Genomic DNA, 18738 nt, shown 5'->3' with positions numbered 1-18738 from the left:
AGCAAATACAAGCATTGCATAAACATCCTATTATTCATTATAACATCTTCCGTCTGCTTTATGACCCAGGTAGGCCACAATGAGGATTACATTCAGGTCTCACCACATAATAGAAGAGGCCTCCGGCAATCCAAATTTTACATGTCTCTTCTCTCACCTAAGCATACTTTTTATCTTGAGATCAAGTATGTTCCCTGATATGAGAATTTGATTTACTACCCATGAAGTAAGTAGTAAGGTTGTCATACCTTAGGTTGTCCCTGTAGAGGCCAGGGGAGTAGTGTTTGTGCCATTATCCACTGTGGCTTTAATCCTGCAGGCTTCCCTCTGTCTCCACTGGCTCATTCTTTAGGAGTTCTGGACCTGTGATGCTACTATAGGGAGGAAGTGTGAGCATCTCCATACTCAGCCTAATGGGGGATCGTCTCAGTTGTAATGAGTTCTTGCATCAAGGAAAAAAAAAAAGGTTCATACATACTTTGTTCTGTGGCATTTTCATTGTTGTAGCATAGGCCTAAACATTTACATTGTGGAACTTGTTAATGCATTCTAGACAATACCTCTTTGAGTACTTCGAAATACTGATTTCATCTGAATTTGATTAAAATCCATTTTGTTCACAGCTGCCTGTTTTACAGAATTGTGGTTGGCAGGGTGAATTTATTCAGCCTTTGTTGAAGAACATTTCAAAACAGTTTGTCTTCCCTTTCTCATTACTTAAAAAATGTAAGTGCATCCCTTGGAGAGAATACTTATGCTTCCCAAGTAATAATTACGGTAATTTTTATTTACATTCTTTTTCCTACATGATTTCAAGTTTTGAATGATAAATAGATTAGAGCACTTTTATTAATGCTTCTTTGAAGGTCAAGCAGTCTTACTGGCTAGGCCAGTGTCTAGTGAGGTTATTTTGTTAATTGTCTTAATTTGCATGTTAGACAATTCTGATTCATTATTTAAGATATCTTTTGTGATAGGTATTATATCAGTCAGCTCTTGCTGGGTAACAAACAACCCATAAAAAAATAAAAAGCTTTTATTTCTTATTGATGGTTGTAAGTAGGTTGAGGTGGCTCTACTTGTAGGCTACGGATCATCTGAAGTTTAGATAGTGTTGGTCTACTCCTGATGTCTCATTTTGAGGTCTGTGCTGCAGGGTCAGTGGCCATAATAATGATGACAGAAGCACAGAAGATGCTGATGCATCATGTCTGCCAGTGTCCCACTGGCCAACACAAGTCATGCAACCAAGTCCAAAGTCCAGGGGCAAGGAACACTCGATCCACCAAGAAGCCATGGCAAGACTGGATATATGCTGCTGCAGGGAAAAGAAAAATTGGAACCAGTAGTTCAGTCTGCATGGATATATTATGTCAAGGTCCTAAAGCTCTATTTAAAATAAACTTCAGATAAAGCTTGTAGGACTTCTCCCTAATGGAAGTATTCAGGTACTGGGAAGAACATATGTCATAGGACCATTAAAGTTACTTAGTTCAACTGGCTTTCCAATTTAGTCCTTTCTTGACACCTCCAGGACTGCTCACTCTCTACCTCACAGCAGTTTATTCAATGGAACTGTTCTCATTGTTAGGCCATTCTTTCCATCATCATCTTTATTGTAATCTACATCTGTAGGGCCCATCCATCATTCGCATTCTTGTGTAACAGAATAGAACAAATCTGTTCCACAGTCTGTGTTATAATCTGACTGACCCTTCAGAGAAGACCATTATCTCTCTCACCTTCTCTGATTTTCCTTTTTTACCTCCAACATCCTTCAGTTCCTTTGTTGTTTCTTATCCAACATTGTTTCCAAACCACCACCATCCAATCTCTTGCTAGGGTTGCACTGTTGTAATTTTTTAAGACCTCCTTTATAAGGAATGGAACTGAATGATTCAGTTAGTAAGAAGGAAAGAGAGTCTGTTGTAAATCAGTCCTCCTGCCATTTAACACCTGGTTAAAATCTTTGGTGCTAAAGGTGGCAGTGGATTCCAGTGATAATCCAAATCCCCCTTACATTGTGGTTGACAGTGTACCAACTTCTTTCCCATGTATGGCTCCTTTTGAGTCCCACAGTGATCCTCCTGGGATGGAGGAATTATCATCAATCTGCACTTCATATTTGGGAATTTAACTCAGAAAGGATCACTTGACTGATAATTGGAATCAAACCCAGACCTTCTTTGTCCAGAACATCTATTCTTTCTGCAATGCCAAAGTCAGTTCCTGGTCACATTGTCTGGGTAAATTTTTTTATTGATTTATTCTTCTCATGGGGATGACTATACTAGGGATAAATATTTGGAAGAACTATGAAGTTGATTCTTTTCTGACTTGTAAATTCTTTTATTGGAATTTCTAGACATTGAAGATTATTTCTCTTTTTATGAGTTATTTTTTCCCCCAAAAATTCCCACGCAGATTTCTTTGCAATTCCCTTGTTCCATTGTATGAACCTTATGTCTCTTTTTTGCTCTCTGCATTTTTATCTCCTATAGAAGAGAAGCGTAGGTAAAGTCATAATGCGAATATGGTATAGATAACCTTGTATGCTCAATGTCGCTGCTTTACCTGAAGTTCAAACAATATGCTCTACAGATACCTGAAAGAATCTTCCCCTCCCTCCCAACTTTAATTTCTCTTGGGCCTTAGAACCGAGCACAGATTGAACCAAAACTAGGGCTCAGCAAGAATTAGTGAGTGAAGATGCGCGATCCTTTTGTGGCTAATCATGGACACTGTAGAATTGGAAAGGAGAAAAGTTGATTTTCCCTCCTGAACATCCCAAATTGCCAATGTTTGTGTTTGGTATAAGAACCACTTAGTAATTGTTGCCCTGTTCTCACTTATACTGGATCCATTCTTTAGTCTTTTTAAAATTTGATCCATTTAATGATGAGTTATCCCGAGAAAATGACCATTAAAGGGACTAGTCTTTGATGCTCTAGAGAAAGATGGTAACGTTCTTAATGATTTCAAGTTAAAACATTCATCAGATACCCAGTGTTTCCAAATTTTGAAATAACGTTGATCAACTCAGATCTCTATGGATGAAATCATCTATTCTGGTAAGAATCCTGGATCAGGAACTGTTAGCCATCCTTTTGGATTTACCCTAAATCCACTAAGAGTAAATAAGATATTCCATAACTATTTATGTCCAACAGCTTGTCATTTTCTGGGTAGTTTATCCCTAAAGATATATATCAAAATTGAAGAAATACTCCTTTATTTGAAAACCTTTATCTCTGTTTCCTCATGCAAGTTTTTTTTTAACTCACTTTAAGATAAGGTTAGCACTGTTTCTTCATGCCCTGGTGGTGTTAAGTCCTCACCTTGACCAACATGGTCAGGAGATACCTGTGGCATGTGTGGCTACATCTCTTAGCAGACTCCAGTTCAGCTCTATGTACTTAGCCTTCAGAGATGATATGGTATTAGCTCAAGATCCTTTCATGACAGGGGTGCCTGGGTGGCTCAGTCGGTTGAGCATCTGACTTCGGCTCAGGTCATGATCTCGTGGTCTGTGAGTTCGAGCCTGCGTCGGGCTCTGTGCTGACAGCTCAGAGCCTGGAGCCTGCTTCGGATTCTGTGTCTCCCACTCTCTCTGCCCCTCCTCCACTTATGCTCTGTTTCTCTCATTCTCAAAAATGAATAAATGTTAAAAAAAAAAGTTTTGAAAAATAAAAAATATCCCTTCATGACAGAGGCAGGCTTCACCTTCCAGAGATGAATATAAACATGTTTTGGCTCTTTATTCATAATTTGGACTTGCTCACACAAGGTACCTTTATTCTCTGCTTCTGATAACATGGCTAATACTTGAAAATATAACTGATCCCCTAGCCCTCCCTCTGTCCCAGACCTCTGTTTTCAAACCTCCTGGGCATAGGAAGTCCTTGATACAAAATAGCTCTAATTAGAATTATCAATGTGGCATGTGTGGTGGAAAAAAGGAGGGAATAGAAATATGTGCTATGCTGGGAACAGAGAAAGAAGAATTGGTAGTTTTGTTGAAGCTGATAAAAACCCAGGTTGCCTGTATTTTAGAAAACCTTGGATATTTGGCTCTAGGAGATCAGACGGCAGTCCTTAGGTCTGACCTTGTCCTAGTCAGAGCATACACTGAATTCAACCATCTGGTACATAATTAGAGTATTTAGGGGAAATGTTGATGACTCCCTGTAGAATTGGTCCATTCTGTGCCCTCTGCAGTGTCGACATTGATCTGAGTGGATGTTAATGCCACTTCCTATTAATTTCCTTAACTTGTCCCTTTTGAAGGAGACAGCCTTAGTGGGAAGAGAAGATTCTAATCTGAATATTCAAAATATAGTCTGTGATCTGCCTGCTTTTTTTGGCTGAGGACCCGACTATAGTGTTTCCCCAACAACAGAAAAATAGCATATTTGTTGACACAAGACATTATTTCATTAAAAGCTACCAGAAGAGTATTTCTTTGCATTTTATTTTAAAAGATGTTCTTATGTATAGGAGCATAATCCAAATTACTAATTATGTACTTTTCCTTGACCTTTCATTTCTAAACAGAACCCACTCCACAAGGCATTTAAAGTTCCTTGAAATGTCCTGCGTATTTATCCAGATCTGCTGTAAGATGTGTATCCAGCCTTTCATGTTTCTTTACCTCCTCCTGTGATGTATGACCAATTTCCCTTCCATGTCTAAGCATCTTCTTTGCCACATGTAGAAAAACCATGACTGATTCCAAAATAAATAGCTCCATAGAAATTTAAAAGCTCCCTTAAATAATAGGATATAACATGATATAGCACACATTTACTTGTCTAGTATAAAACTCAAGATATTCAAAACATAGCTACTTTCAAATAAAAAATAAATTTCTGAGACATGTGTGTTAGTTTTCCTTCCTCTCTAACATAAACATAGTTTAGGGGAATGTCAGGAACCTTTCACACTGCATTCTGAGAATTCTACATTTCTCATGAAATTGACTTCAAAAAATAGTTTCTAAAAATCACATGGCAGCAGTGATTTGATAGAAACACATACTCTTTAGATTTGTCTCTCTGTTCATCTATCTGTAGATAAAGGCTCAAACATCTTCGGATCCTTAGTAGTTATTTTTCAGTTACCCATTTCCATAGTTGTATATTTCTCTACACTTGTTAATATGGAGTTACTCTGAAATCTGAGATTGAAGTAAACTGTGACTCTGGGCGATAGTGAGGACTCTGGTAATATTTCTAGCCCCTAGGATGCTAAATAATGAAGAGAGAAATATCAGTCTTCTCAGCACCAGATGCGGCTGAACTTTGCTGTCTGATCCTGCGGTTGGGGCAGTGGCTCAGAACTGTGTTCTGTGGTATACGTGCAGGTGCTGGTATATAAGGGGCCGTCCTACATTTAGATGAGCTACATAAACATTACAGGATCCAGTTCCTCCCAGATAAATGGTCTCTACTTCTTTCATGTACCCAGTTAAATTATCAAAGGCAAGAGTTTTTGTCTTTAAAGGGTGTATAATCCCAAGCTTCAAGCAACTTTCATTAGGGATTATTTCACAACTATAAAAGTGTTAGAAACAGAGAACTTTCCAGTCCTAAAATGGCTATGTAGTAACCAGACCATCAGTTTCAGTCTTATCCCACTTTGAATGTTGACTTATAAAAGGAGAAAGCTAAGTTGGCTAACTTTAGAATGTAATCCATCTGGAGTGGAGAAATCAAATCTTTGTTCAAAATTTGATGCAGTTGAGAAAAAACTAAAGGTCTTAGAAATTACAGAGACTTTGTAGAAGTTATTTTGTATTCTCAGGACCTATTCTCAGGACCTCATGAATGGTACCTTCTGGGTGCTCAGTAAAAGATACCAATGTTTGATGTATATCCTAAGGGGACATCTAAGAAAAGGCATTTAAAAAGTTGAAGCCTCCATTGTTCAGTTAATAATATACATGGGTGGTTTGGGCTGCAGCTCTTCCTCAGTAAAAGTCATGACATTTTATTTATTTATTTATTTATTTTATTTTTTATTATTTTTTTAATTTTTTAACGTTTATTTATTATTGAGAGGCAGAGAGAGCGAGCAAGCAGGGGAAGGGCAGAGAGAGAAGGAGACACAGAATCTGAAGCAGGCTCCAGGCTCCGAGCTGTCAGCACAGAGCCTGACACGGGGCTCGAACTCACGAACCATGAGATCACGACCTGAGTCGAAGTTGGACACTTAACGGACTGAGCCACCCAGGCGCCCCAAAAGTCATGACATTTTAGATAGCCATGTGTATATTCTTGTTTTTCTCACTCAGTGCCCCCATCAAAGTATTTTTTTTTTTTTACGTTTTTATTTTAATTCTAGTTAACATCCAGCATTACATTCGCTTCAGGTATAGAATATAGGAATTCAACAAGTTCCATATAACACCCGGTGCTCATCATGACAAGTGCACTCCTTAATCCCCATCATCTATTTAACCTACCCTCCACCCGTCTCCCCTCTGGTAACCATCAGTTTGTCCTCTGTAGTTGAGAATCTGTTTCTTGCTTTGTCTCTCTCTTACTTTTTCCCTTTGCTTGTTTATTTTGTTTCTTAAATTCCACATGAGTAAGATCATATGGTATTTGTCTTTCTTTGACTTACTTTGCTTGGCATAATACATTCTACCTCCATCTATGTCATTGCAAGTGGCAAGATTTCATTCTTTTTTTGTGGCCGAATAGTATTACATTGTGTGTGTGTGTGTGTGTGTGTGTGTGTGTGTGTGTGTGCGCGCGCCACATCTTCTTTACCCATTCATCTATTGTTGGACACTTGGGCTGCTTCCATATTGTAAATTGTAAATAATGCCGCTATAAACCCCTGTCACAATTTTAAAATCCTCCTAGAATTTACTTGTCAGTCTGCTTCTGACCAGAAGTCCTACAGGGTGGGACACTGTCATGTTCACAGTTGGGTTTTTGCTCTATAGGTGGTATTTGCTAAATACCATGCCCACTTCCATAGACATGAAACTGAGGTGCAGAAAGGGTGGGTGGGTGACTGTTACACTGAGACCAAGACCTAATGCTAGGATTTGATTCTGGGTCTTCTCTTTCCCCTCTCTGAATCTTTGAGGTGAACCCCACGTGCAATCCCAAGTGATTGCTTCAGGGATACCCCTAATGGTAGAGTTTCAATACCAAGTGTATTACACTTGATGTTGTTATCCACACCTTTTTAAACCCCCCAATACACATAATACTGTTCCTAGTGCATTTAATTACTTTTCTTCCTTCTTCCTTTTCCTAATTCTAGCCTCTTAGCATAGAGAGAGCTCCTCATCAAATGAACTGTGGTATTGTCCTTTGGGTCTAACTGGTAGGGAGGACCAGGTTTCTCCTAAGGTAGAGCATGTGGGTCTTCGTTTCCCAACTAGTATTATCAGTTGCCAGAACCCCCACAGCTGCCAACTGCCAACTTTGTGAGTTTGAGCTCCATATCAGGCTCTGTGCTGACAGCTCAGAGCCTGGAGCCTGCTTCGGATTCTGTGTGTGTGTCTCTCTCTGCCCCTCACCTGCTCACACACTCTCTCTCAAAAGTAAATAAACATTAAAAAAACATATATATATATATATATATATATATATATATATATATATATGTAACATATATATGTGTGTATGTAACATATATATGTGTATGTAATATATATATATATTGAGCTCTCCCCCTCTCTCTCTTTCTCTCTCTCTCTCTCTCTCTCTCACTCTCAAAATAAATAAATAAATAAATATTTTTTAACGTTTATTTATTTTTGGGACAGAGAGAGACAGAGCATGAATGGGGGAGGGGCAGAGAGAGAGGGAGACACAGAATCGGAAACAGGTTCCAGGCTCTGAGCCATCAGCCCAGAGCCTGACGCGGGGCTCGAACTCACGGACCGCAAGATCGTGACCTGACTGCAGTCGGACGCTTAACCGACTGCGCCACCCAGGTGCCCCAATAAATATTTTTTAAAGAGCATGGCATGGAAGATTTCAGGGCTTAGGCAGTGGAGTACGAACTTTATGGCTAAAACATAGCCATAGGTCAAAGACATTTCTTAACAGTAAATGTGCTTTTTGAAAATAAATAAAACCACTAAATTATTTCTCTTCCTTTTCACCCTTCAAAGAGATAAACATATTCCATGCTTCAGGAAATGTCTACCTTTCCAGTAATTTGGAAACATGCTGTCAGTGAACTGAAAGGTCTTTGGCAACGTGCACATTGAGAAACTCTTCTCTTTCTTTTTCTTTCTTTTTTTTTTTTTTTTTAAAAGAATTTCCACGGTGGCTTTTGACATCAGAGACAACTAAGTAGGTATACCATTGCCGTAAAATTAACAGTTCTTGTTTTGGGTGACCAGCCACACGGGGAAAAAATTAGATGCTCTAAAAGGCTTTGGTAAGTTCATACCATGCCAAAATGTTTACGGGGTCCACTAGATGAAAGCAGTAATCTAAGACAAATTATACACCTGTCTGTCATCCAGAAATCTGAGCTTTCATTCCCACACAGCTAGGCTGGACCCTCCACATTACACCTGGCTAAGGATCCAGGACCACATATTACTCAGTGTTTCTTTTTAGTCAAATAAGTGAATCTTACTGCATAATCATGGCATTCCCATCTTCTTAAATTCTGTGTATGTTGGTTGAAATGTTCATTTGCTAACTTTATCTCAGGTGAAGTTATTCAAAAATTTCATGATGGCAGTATAAATGGTGATGGAGATGGGCCAGCAGGCATCATGGGGCACTGGGTTAGCCTGAGTTCAAATCCTAGCTCTGCCACCTGCCTTTGTCACATTATCTTAATTCACAAACTTTGGGCCCTCACCTGATAAGTAGGGTTCAGTAACAATACCTCATAGGGAGATCGTGAGGATTAAATGAAATGATGCAGAAATGCATTAAATGAACTGTTTAGCACAGTCCTTAGTATATAGTAAGTATTCAATGAATGCTAACTATAATTACGGTAATTAATCTTTTATTACTGCTACTGCTTTAAAAACATATTTTCTTACGTTTTCTAAAGCCCCAGGTTAGTCCAAATGATAAGGATTGTTCAGAGATTTCTATCCATTTATACTCAAGAGAACTCATTTTGAAGATTTATTTTTTTCATAATGCTTCTTTCTCAAACCCCTCTGGCTTCCCACCATCCAGACCATAAATGTTTGTCAGAGCCAGGCTGATTATTAATCAAATGAAGCCTAAAGAAAATACTTGGTATTTATTTTAATTGTGGTTTAAAGAGCTTTCCCCACCATACTGGCTTATAAAAATGCCTAGAAGTTAAAAATGAAGTAAATTTGAATAAAGTCTTTAGCTTTTGGAGCTATATGTACAGCAATCTGATAGTCTGTGAAAAGAGAAGAAGTTTGTCAGATGATCAAGTCTTTTCAGAAAGGAATCTGGTTTACACTGATTTTTTAAAAAGTCGGGCTATGTAATCTGTTTTTTCACTTGTTCTTATAAATTGGAAGGAACTTCAAAGCCAAACAACATTTTGAAGTGCTTTTGCCCTAATTTCTTGGAATAGTATAACTCAAGAAATGGTCTTTTGTGATGAGAGAAACTTAGCATTTCTCTTTCAAAGGAAGCCATCATTTTTCTAAATAAACTCTACTAGTTTGATGCTCTCTTCTTTGCTTGAAACACATTTTCTCCCGCCTGCCCAAACATGGTTTTTGCTGAAGAGTGATCTGGGTTTCTCTTTGTTCTCCCCATCTGATGTGCCTTTGATAGAGGATGGTTTCTCGCTCTTTGGGAGCAAATCCAGACGACCTGAAGGACCCAATTAAAATTAGTATTCCACGCTATGTGCTCTGCGGGCAAGGGAAGGACGAGCACTTCGAGTTTGAGGTCAAGGTAAGTGCCCCTTCTTTACTCTTCTGGAGGAATGGAGGCTTGAAGCTCCCAGGGCTTTCTCTGTCTATATACATATATACATATGAAAGGAGATGAAGCTACATGTGAACATGTTGTTTTATAGCATATTGGTCATGCCCTCCTTTAAACTGATATGTGAAAGTCTAGACTGTAAAACATGGAGGGAAGTTATGCCATAGAAGGTGGTGGTGGCTGGGGATTCAGGCAGACACGGGAGGAAGTTCTTGTCACCAGCCCTACAGGCAGGGTGACCAACCCTTCCAGGTTATCCAGGACTGTTTTGCTTTCAGCACTGAAAGTTCTATGCCCTGGGAAACCAGTTCATGCCAGGCAAACCAGTGCAGTCGGTCACCCTATCCCTGGTGACCTATCCCTGGGCTTAAGCTCAGTTTTCTTATCTATAAAAGTGGGAATAATAATGTTTATGTTACAAGGATATCCGTGCACATAAAGTTATAACAGTTGCTATAATTACTACTGTTGCTTTTAGTGTTGTTTCTATTATTATTAATTTAGGAAGCTTTCCTAATCCATTTTAGTCATGATTTGATTTATACAACTTTTCAGGAAGAAATGTGCCTGCTTCCTTACATCATACTTTCCAAAATAATGACTTCATCTTATTCCTAACTTAGTTCCATTGACTCATAACAATTCATTAAATATTGCTGGATGCTCTCCTCTCTTCAAAGAATTAATGATTAATAATAACACTTCTTCGTTTTCAAGGCTAGGCAAGGGTATTGATGTAATAACATCCACTAGGGTCACCAGTATATGGCTGTGTGAGGGTGTTCTTGGAGGTGAACATCAGGCTGGGAATCTGGACGCTGAGGTCTTTAGGCTCTGATTCTGTTGCTGTTTGTTGAGTGATGCTAAGTCTTTGACCTTCTCTGAGCCTCAGTTTTCTCACTGGTGAAATGCGGAAATTGGATTACACCGGCGGTTTCCAAATTTCTTCTTAGCAAAGACGTTTGTTGAGAAAATATTTATGAGGAAGGACACTGTGGAAAGCAGATCAGCATGGAGCTGCTGTGGGGGGAGAGGGCGGAGGGAGCCTGAAGCCAGCAGTCCCCACCCCCACCCCCAACATGCCCCTTGGTGGGGAGTGGAGCCCCTGGGTCCTTAGGGATCTCTCCCTTTTAGGCATGCATATTCATTTTCAGTCTTCCAGGAGAAAGAGTGCCGATGAGTTTTGTAATTAATCAAGTTCTCAGATTCTTATCTCTATATATTGTTTTCCTTTTTATTTTTTAAACCTAGGCACTAATTTATACATTTGAGGTCCCTGCTGAGAGTACATGATGTCTGGGGGGGGGGGGTGGTATTTTGAACGTCACTGACCAGATTGTGTGGTTTCTTATTAAAATGTTATGCCACGTCCAGGAGCCAGTACTTCTCACCACCCCTGACTGTATGCCTAATGCCTGCTCAATTTCTGTTCTCAATCGTTTGAAATTGTATGTGTGTGTGTGTATTTAGAGTTCCCTTTGTACATACATGTAATGTTATATACATTTATCAAAATACTCTCTGAAGGTATGTGTATTATTTCTATATTTAAAAAAAAATTTTTTTAATGTTTATTTTTGAGAGAGAGAGAGCATGCACAAGCGGGGCAGGGGCAGAGAGAGAGGGAGACACAAAATCCAAAGCAGGCTCCAGACTCTGAGCTGTCAGCACAGAGCCCGACACGGGGCTTGACCTCACAAACTGTGAGATCATGACCTGAGCCGAAGTCAGAGGGTTAACCGACTGAGCCACCCAGGCACCCCAGTCCATATTTTTAATTAGAGGGTGAAGACTGGCTTTCACCAGCTCAGAATTTGAATTCTCCTAAACAGAGAGCTCACAGCGCTGGAGAACATGCAATGATTTTCATTGGTGCATAGATATATTTTATTTTAATAGATAAATGTGTTAATAAAATATAACCATTAAATTGATTTCATGCCTAAAAGATAAGATCATGGATAAAGAAGATACTTAGTTGATTTAGTATGATCTCACTTATATGTGGAACCTAAAAATATAAACCAAGCTCATAGATACAGACAGATTGGTGGTTGCTGGGGTGGGTGAAATGGGTGCAGGTGGTCAAAAGGGACAAACTTCCAGTAATAAAATAAATAACTCCTGAGGATGTCAAGTATAGCTTCATGATTATAGTTAATAATGCTGTATTCCATATTTGAAAGTTGCTGGAAGGGTAAATCTTTAAAAGTTCTCATCATAAGGAAAAAAATGTTGTAACCATGTGTTGTGACAGATACTCACAAGACTTATTGAGGTGATCGTTTCACAATATATACAAATATCGAATCGTTGTATTATACACCTGAAACTAATACGATATATGTCAATTATACTTCAAGAATTAAAAAAAAAAGAAAAGAACTAGAAAAAAAAAACTGAGTTGATTTAAATTTTTTTTTTCAACGTTTATTTATTTTTGGGACAGAGAGAGACAGAGCATGAACGGGGGAGGGGCAGAGAGAGAGGGAGACACAGAATCGGAAACAGGCTCCAGGCTCTGAGCCATCAGCCCAGAGCCCGACACGGGGCTCGAACTCCCGGACCGCGAGATCGTGACCTGGCTGAAGTCGGACGCTTAGCCGACTGCGCCACCCACGTGCCCCAAACTGAGTTGATTTAAATAAAACTGGCAGGCAAATAATAGTCCAGGCCTTATCAGATCTGGCCAAAATTGTGAAGATCATTCTGTGAAGGCAAGTTAGAGAACCCACATACAGAAAATCGTATGGGACCTTTCAGAATCCTGGCTTTCAATTCAGAATACATAAAATCCAAATCCAAAGAGTTTAGCTTTCTTTGAACTTATCAAAGCCAAGTTCTGAAAGCACATCAATTGCTCTGCTTCCTTCTTGTACTTATCCCAGGTGCTGTAATCGGCATCAGGAATGGCTTGTTAACACTTGCTGGAGAATCCCTAGTTCTCTGTGTAGGAAGGGCTGGAATGCATTGGCAGGTAGGTGTGCTGAGGGTCTGACATTCTTCTGGGGTTACTAGTCACAGAAACATCAGGGCCCCAGTACTAGAACATGACCTGAATATACTGCCCCTCCCCTGAACAAAACAAAAACGGCCACACCCCAGCAAAGGCATAGCTGTTGGGATAGTGCTGGGTGCGCCAATGTCCTGTCCAGTCTCCACCAGTTAACCTTACAAGCCGTAGTCTCGCTGTGCCTCATCTGTAAAATGGGGATAAAGAGACCTGCCTGGTTGGATTAGTATGAACAGTGCATGAACTTAGGTCATGTAAAGTATTTAGAACAGTGCCTGCCACATGCTAAGTGCTGGATAAGTGTTTGTTTTTAAAAAATAGGTAAATTTTTATTTAAAAAAATTTTAAAGTTTATTTATTTTGAGGGAGATAGGGAGAGAGAAGGAGGAGGGGCAGAGAGAGAGAGAGAGAGCGAGAGCGAGAGAGAGAGAGAGAGAGAGAGAGAGAAAATCCCAAGCAGGCTATGTGCTGTCGGTGCACAGCCTGACACAAGGCTCAATCGCATGCACCATGAGATCCTGAGCAGAAATCAAGAGTTGGATGCTTAACTGACTGAGCCACCCATGTGCCCCATAAAATAAGTAAATTTTTAAAAGGCACAAGGAATGACTGAGATTTTACCCTTGGAATCCTCTTAATGACTTTGGATGTATAGTTGTATCTTTGAGAGTTTGGGGGTTTTGTTTTGTTTCCATTTTGATTGTTAATTCCCCCTCAACATTCCTGAATTCTAAAATTAAGCATGGCAACCTTTTCCATCCATGATTTGACTATTTGATGCATTGACAGTTTTCTAGGACAGTCACACTTGTGATAACAGTTTGGCTACTACTAAAGTCTTTTCTTGATGAACCGGTGGCTTTCAGGCAGCTAAGGTAAAAAGTATTTTTTTAAGTCTATTCTATTTAGTTTTAGAGACCTTTTTTGAAGGAAAATCTGACGTTAATGTATATAGATATTTTATACTATAATACTATATACTCCAGAGAAATCTTCACTCCTTTTTTAAACAAAAGCGATTTCTGTTTTCTGTTCTTCCCCTGTTATGGTCTTCAAAGTCTCCTGGGATCCTGAATATACGCAGCAAGGCTCTGTCACCAGCAGGGAAGGGTCTTGTCAATGATGTCAGACCCCGGTTGACTGTATAACTTGCTCCGTGGTCACGGCCGGTTCATTTAAGGGGCCAAGCTGGCCCATGGACACACGGCGCCCACAGGGTTCAAGTCTCCACAGGCTGAGTTTGCCCCAAGGAGTGGGGCGGGGAAGACAGCATCTGGTGTTATAGCTGCCCCGAGCTCTGTCTTTCAGCTTCTCCCTCACCCTTCCTGTTCCCTCTGCCTCCTGCCCTTTTCTGCCTGCCTTTCCTGAGGTAGCATTTATTACTTAAGTTATTCCTTCTTCCTGGCCACTTTCATTTTAATCCCCAGTCGAGTGGCTCTGATTGGGTTGCTCCTTGCTGAATGAAGTAGTCATGAGCCAGGTTAAGGTACTCTCTGAGGTCAGGTATGAGGAGTGGAATTTGGAGGAGGAAGGAGGACAACAGTGGTTCTCAAATGCTCACCTTCTGGTCCCTGATGAGTTCAAGGAAGTTCCCATTGCTGGGATTTAAAATGAGAAAAGTAGACTTTTTCATTAAACTAAAATTTAATTCAAAAGGACTTTTTCTTCTGTATACAGGGATTAAAAATAACTTTCTTTTATGAAGTAACTATGAAAATAGATACATATACAGGTTTTTGTTTTCTGGTCCCATTTGATTTTTTTCAGTTAATTTTGTTGAGGCATAATTTACATACAATGAAACGCACGTATTTAAGTGTAGTTTGACAAGTTTTGACATGCGTATACCCATGCAACCAGCACATCAATCAAGACTTAGGACTTTTCAGTCATTCCAGAAAGTTTCTTGTGCCCCTTTACGGTGAGTGCCCCTGCACAGCTGTCTGCGACTATAGATGAGTAGTGTCTGTTCCAGCACGCCGTGGAGATGTGGCTGGCAGCGGTTACTTTTCCATGTCTGGCTCCTTCCACATAGCGTGATGTTTTGGAGATCCATCCATATAGCTGAGTAGAACAGTAATTTGTTTTTTGGTTTTTGGTTTTTTATGACTAAATAGCCTCCCATTGTATAGATATATCATGATTTGTGGAATGGTATTTGTCTTAATGTCCTTACTTGACAATACAGAAAGCTGTGATCTCCATGATGCACTCCCTTCACACCCCTTGCCACCCACTTATTTTGCTCATCCTTGAAGGACACATGCCTGGGAGACCCGGGGCGAGGGCCTTGGTTCCCATCACCATTGTGGTTATGCCTTCCAGCAGGTCGCAATAGCACATCCTTCTGGGACTGTGTACACGTGTACTGCAAGAGATGTACGGCCTGCAGACTGATGTCACAGGCGGGCAGAGAGCTGTGGGCGTGCTAGTCTAGCTACTCTTGGAGAAGAGCACATTCTGTGCTGAATGGTGTTGAATGTCACCCGCTGGTCAGCAGAATGTACTGGTACAATACGTGCTTGCTCTAAACCGCAGCTGTCACAGGTTATACCACTAACTGGACTCCAGCAGTCATCTTAAAACTCCTGCTTCAAATGCTTTTCAGTGATTGATACAGGAAATCAATTACACTGCGTTATACTTGCCATTTTCAGTCAGCCAGGACCAGGGTGGATAGAATTTAATTTTTAAATTAGATTTCAGTAGGATGCAAAACACCGGCCTGGGAAATCTGTGGTTAAGTCTCACGGAGGCTGGCATACTCTTATGTTATAGAAATAACCTTGTGTTTCCAGCATCGTTTTAAATTCTCTGCCCTTTAATTTACATATTAACATGGTAATATAAAGAAATAAGCCAACACTGGTGTATTTTTTTTAATATTTTGTTTCCTAAGAGTCTTTATTCCTGTAAAACCTGTAGGTAATCTTTACAAGAGATTGTTTTCTGTCTTCCTAGAGCCGCGACTTCTGCCTTGTTGTTCCCCTTCCCCCCACTCTCTGTCCTGTCACCTGGTTTCCTCCCTTCACTGCAGAGGTCACAGCGGCAGTCACATTGTTTTCTTTCAGTCACTGTCATGTTTATAGATGGTCTTCCTTTGGGCCCTCCTTGCTGAGTCCCCAGCCCTCCCAAAGGCTCTGACTGATAATGGTCACCCACCCAGGAGAGATCACTTAACAATGTGACACACACAAGTCCATCACCGGGTGTTCTTACTGGTCAGAGCCCTTGTGGAGCTTCGGGATTTTGTGTCCTTGTGCCCTTTGTAAACAGCGCCCCACGGGCTCCCTGTGCTCCGACTGTGCTGGTGGATTCAGTCATTGAATAGCCATCCCACCCACTGTTTTCCTAATGATGTGGCTGCTTCTCTCATGGTCCAGTGCAAGTACAGGCAAATCATGCTTCTGGACTGTGTCTAAGTGCAAGAAAGCCAGTGCGTTCTGCCTCCCCGCTGCCTTTCCACCCTACCCTCCAGCGTGCCAGCTCACGCACATCCTGGCTCCAGCAGTCTCCAGCACCCACAGAGAGGTTCCGTTCTGCACAGAGAGGTAGCCCTCTACCCACTGTCCACCTGCTGGACATTATGCTGGTCACCTGAGCACGCCAGCCCCTTGCTCAGGAAGCACCTGTTGTAGAGTCGTATCTTCTAAGGAGCCCTCTGGCCACCTGGCACCCTAGTCATACCCACCCATGCTGTTCAGAGAAGGACAGCGCTCTGCCCTTTTTGTGTGGTGGCAGGAGGTAAGCCTTTTGGGGCAGAATCACTTTGGTCCACTTGTGGACCAAAGGAACACAGGACTACATACTTTACCTCAAACACACAACATCTGAAACAAAACCGTTCCTAATTTCAGTCACGTGATTTGTGCTAAAGGTACCACAGGAACAGTCACCTCCTCTTGCTTCCAGATGCACCTGGTTTTCTGTAACTCCTGATCGGCGGCCTGAGAAGGAGAGGAGACACAGGGGGGAATGATAGCAGGAAGGTGTACCCTTGGGGTGGGTACCCTTCCAGCACAAGCTTGTAGACCATCTGCGAGGGATTCCTGAGTGCCCAGTCTGTGGTGTCGTTTTCTTTCCTGTCACGTGAGCTTAGGTATGTGAGCCCCTCTTCCAGTCTCAGTCAGTGCTGCCCTGGAGTTGAAACGCAGCCAAAGGCAAAATTCAGGCAGCTGGCCTCTGGCTTTTACGACTGAAGGAGCCACGTGACAGGGACCTCGGGGCCTGGGCCAGACAGAGCTGTGCAAAGGTATGAAGGGAGAGGAAGCGAACTGTCACTGTATGATATGCGTTATTTTGCCTGAACAGGTTTTCAAATATTTCGGTGAGTTCTCAGCATTTCAAACTTGGGAGAGCTGACATGGAAATCCAAATTTGTCACGTTTCTGTAAAATATCAGAACATGTGGGAACCCTGGGCCGGTTTTCCCAAAGAGCAAGCCTGATTGGGGTGAGCCGGCGGCTCCTCTTGGTTTGAGGCTCTTGCCTCCACTGTGCCACAGACGTCATTGCCCCCAGACACAGAGGAGATCACCGGAGGGAACAGTACACGCCAAGTCCCGACTGCCCAGAAGGGCTCACAGACCAGATGGAGTCTCTGATCACACAGTTTATGAAGTCCATTTACACACACAGGGAGAGGGGAGCAGGTGGGCGGAGGACACTACCTGACCCCAGGGTCATACCGTGTTCACCTGCCCTGTCTCTCTCTGCCCCAGAGCCTTTCCGCTCTGCTCTCCAGTGCGCATTTGCCCCAAGGCCACGTGCCTGGCCAGTGCCCTGCTCAGCACCCCTGGTTTTCACCTGCACTTCTTGGGTAGCGCGCTTGTGGGCCCAGCACGGGACCGGGTCCTTCTTGTCAACGGTGGTCCATTCAGGGCTGAATTAGCTGTTGGCCCTGAGCTGCCTGATCATGACCTACTACTTTGTATCTCTAGGTAATGCTTTTATCTGTTCTATCGTATTTATTTATCCCATCTGTCTCCAGCATGCCTTATAGGTTATAGGACTTTATTTAGCACATCTTATGCATTCTTTTGTGTCTGGAAAGCTGCCTGTGTCCTGCCCTCTGTTCTGGCACATATCCTGAGGTTTATTTACCTGTCTCACCTGAGCTGCTGGCTTACTTACTGGCAGTGCTCAGCCCCTCTGAGGAGCTTCATCCGTCCTCTGTGGCAGAGCTGTAAGTGCTCAGGTAGCACTTAGACTCCCCCTGCGCTGTCTGCTGTCTTACACCCCTGTACTCACGGAGACTCTCAGAGGTTTGTTCCTGGCTAAACCCTTCAGGCAGTTGTGTTTGCAGCCTCTCTTCAGGGGAGGACAGCGTCATCTATCAGGCATCTTCCTCAGCCCGGGCACTTTGCCAGGCATGTCCGCAAATGTGGAAGCTATACCAGGATGGGGGTATTACTTGCATTTAATGAACTAGGCCATTATGAGCGATTTGCCCAAGGCCACATGGCCAGTGAGGAGATCCATACTGGTTCCTTTGCTTACTCATTTTAATGTGCCTTATTTATTTATTTATTTATTTATTTAAGGTTGAGAGAGAGCGCAAGTTGGGGAGAGGGGCGGCAGGAGGGAGAGAGGGAGAAGGGAAAAGAGAGAGAATATGAATCCCAAGCAGGGTTGATGTTCATTGTGGAGCCCATGCAGGACTCTATCCCACAACCCTGGAATCAGGGCCTGAGCTGAAACTGAGAGTTGGGATGCTCAGCCAACTGAGCAACCCGGGTGCCCCAATGTGCCTTCTAAATTTCACTACTTTCTGCTCTTTTTAGGAGTCGATGCCATATTTTAGTGTTGCCCC

General features: G+C 41.8%; 1 protein-coding gene across 7 annotated transcripts in view; it reads left to right on the top strand.

The window, feature by feature from the left end:
• KIF16B (kinesin family member 16B) overlaps positions 1-18738 on the top strand; it is a 295283-nt gene that overhangs the window by 208718 nt on the left and 67827 nt on the right. For 6 of the 7 annotated variants that reach the window (XR_007150865.1, XM_047852576.1, XM_047852575.1 and 3 more), the window contains one exon: positions 9759-9881. Coding sequence is in view for 6 of the 7 variants with exons in the window: in XM_047852576.1 (XP_047708532.1) it covers positions 9759-9881 (123 nt within the window). In the remaining variant the exon portion in view is untranslated. Of the gene's footprint in view, positions 1-4554; positions 4835-9758; positions 9882-18738 lie in introns of those variants that run through there. The other variant, XM_047852570.1, reaches the window with a different exon arrangement.

Source organism: Prionailurus viverrinus, chromosome A3 (assembly GCF_022837055.1).
Source record: "Prionailurus viverrinus isolate Anna chromosome A3, UM_Priviv_1.0, whole genome shotgun sequence".
In the NCBI taxonomy this organism is placed as follows: domain Eukaryota; kingdom Metazoa; phylum Chordata; class Mammalia; order Carnivora; family Felidae; genus Prionailurus; species Prionailurus viverrinus.
This window is presented reverse-complemented; position numbering and strand designations above follow the sequence as displayed.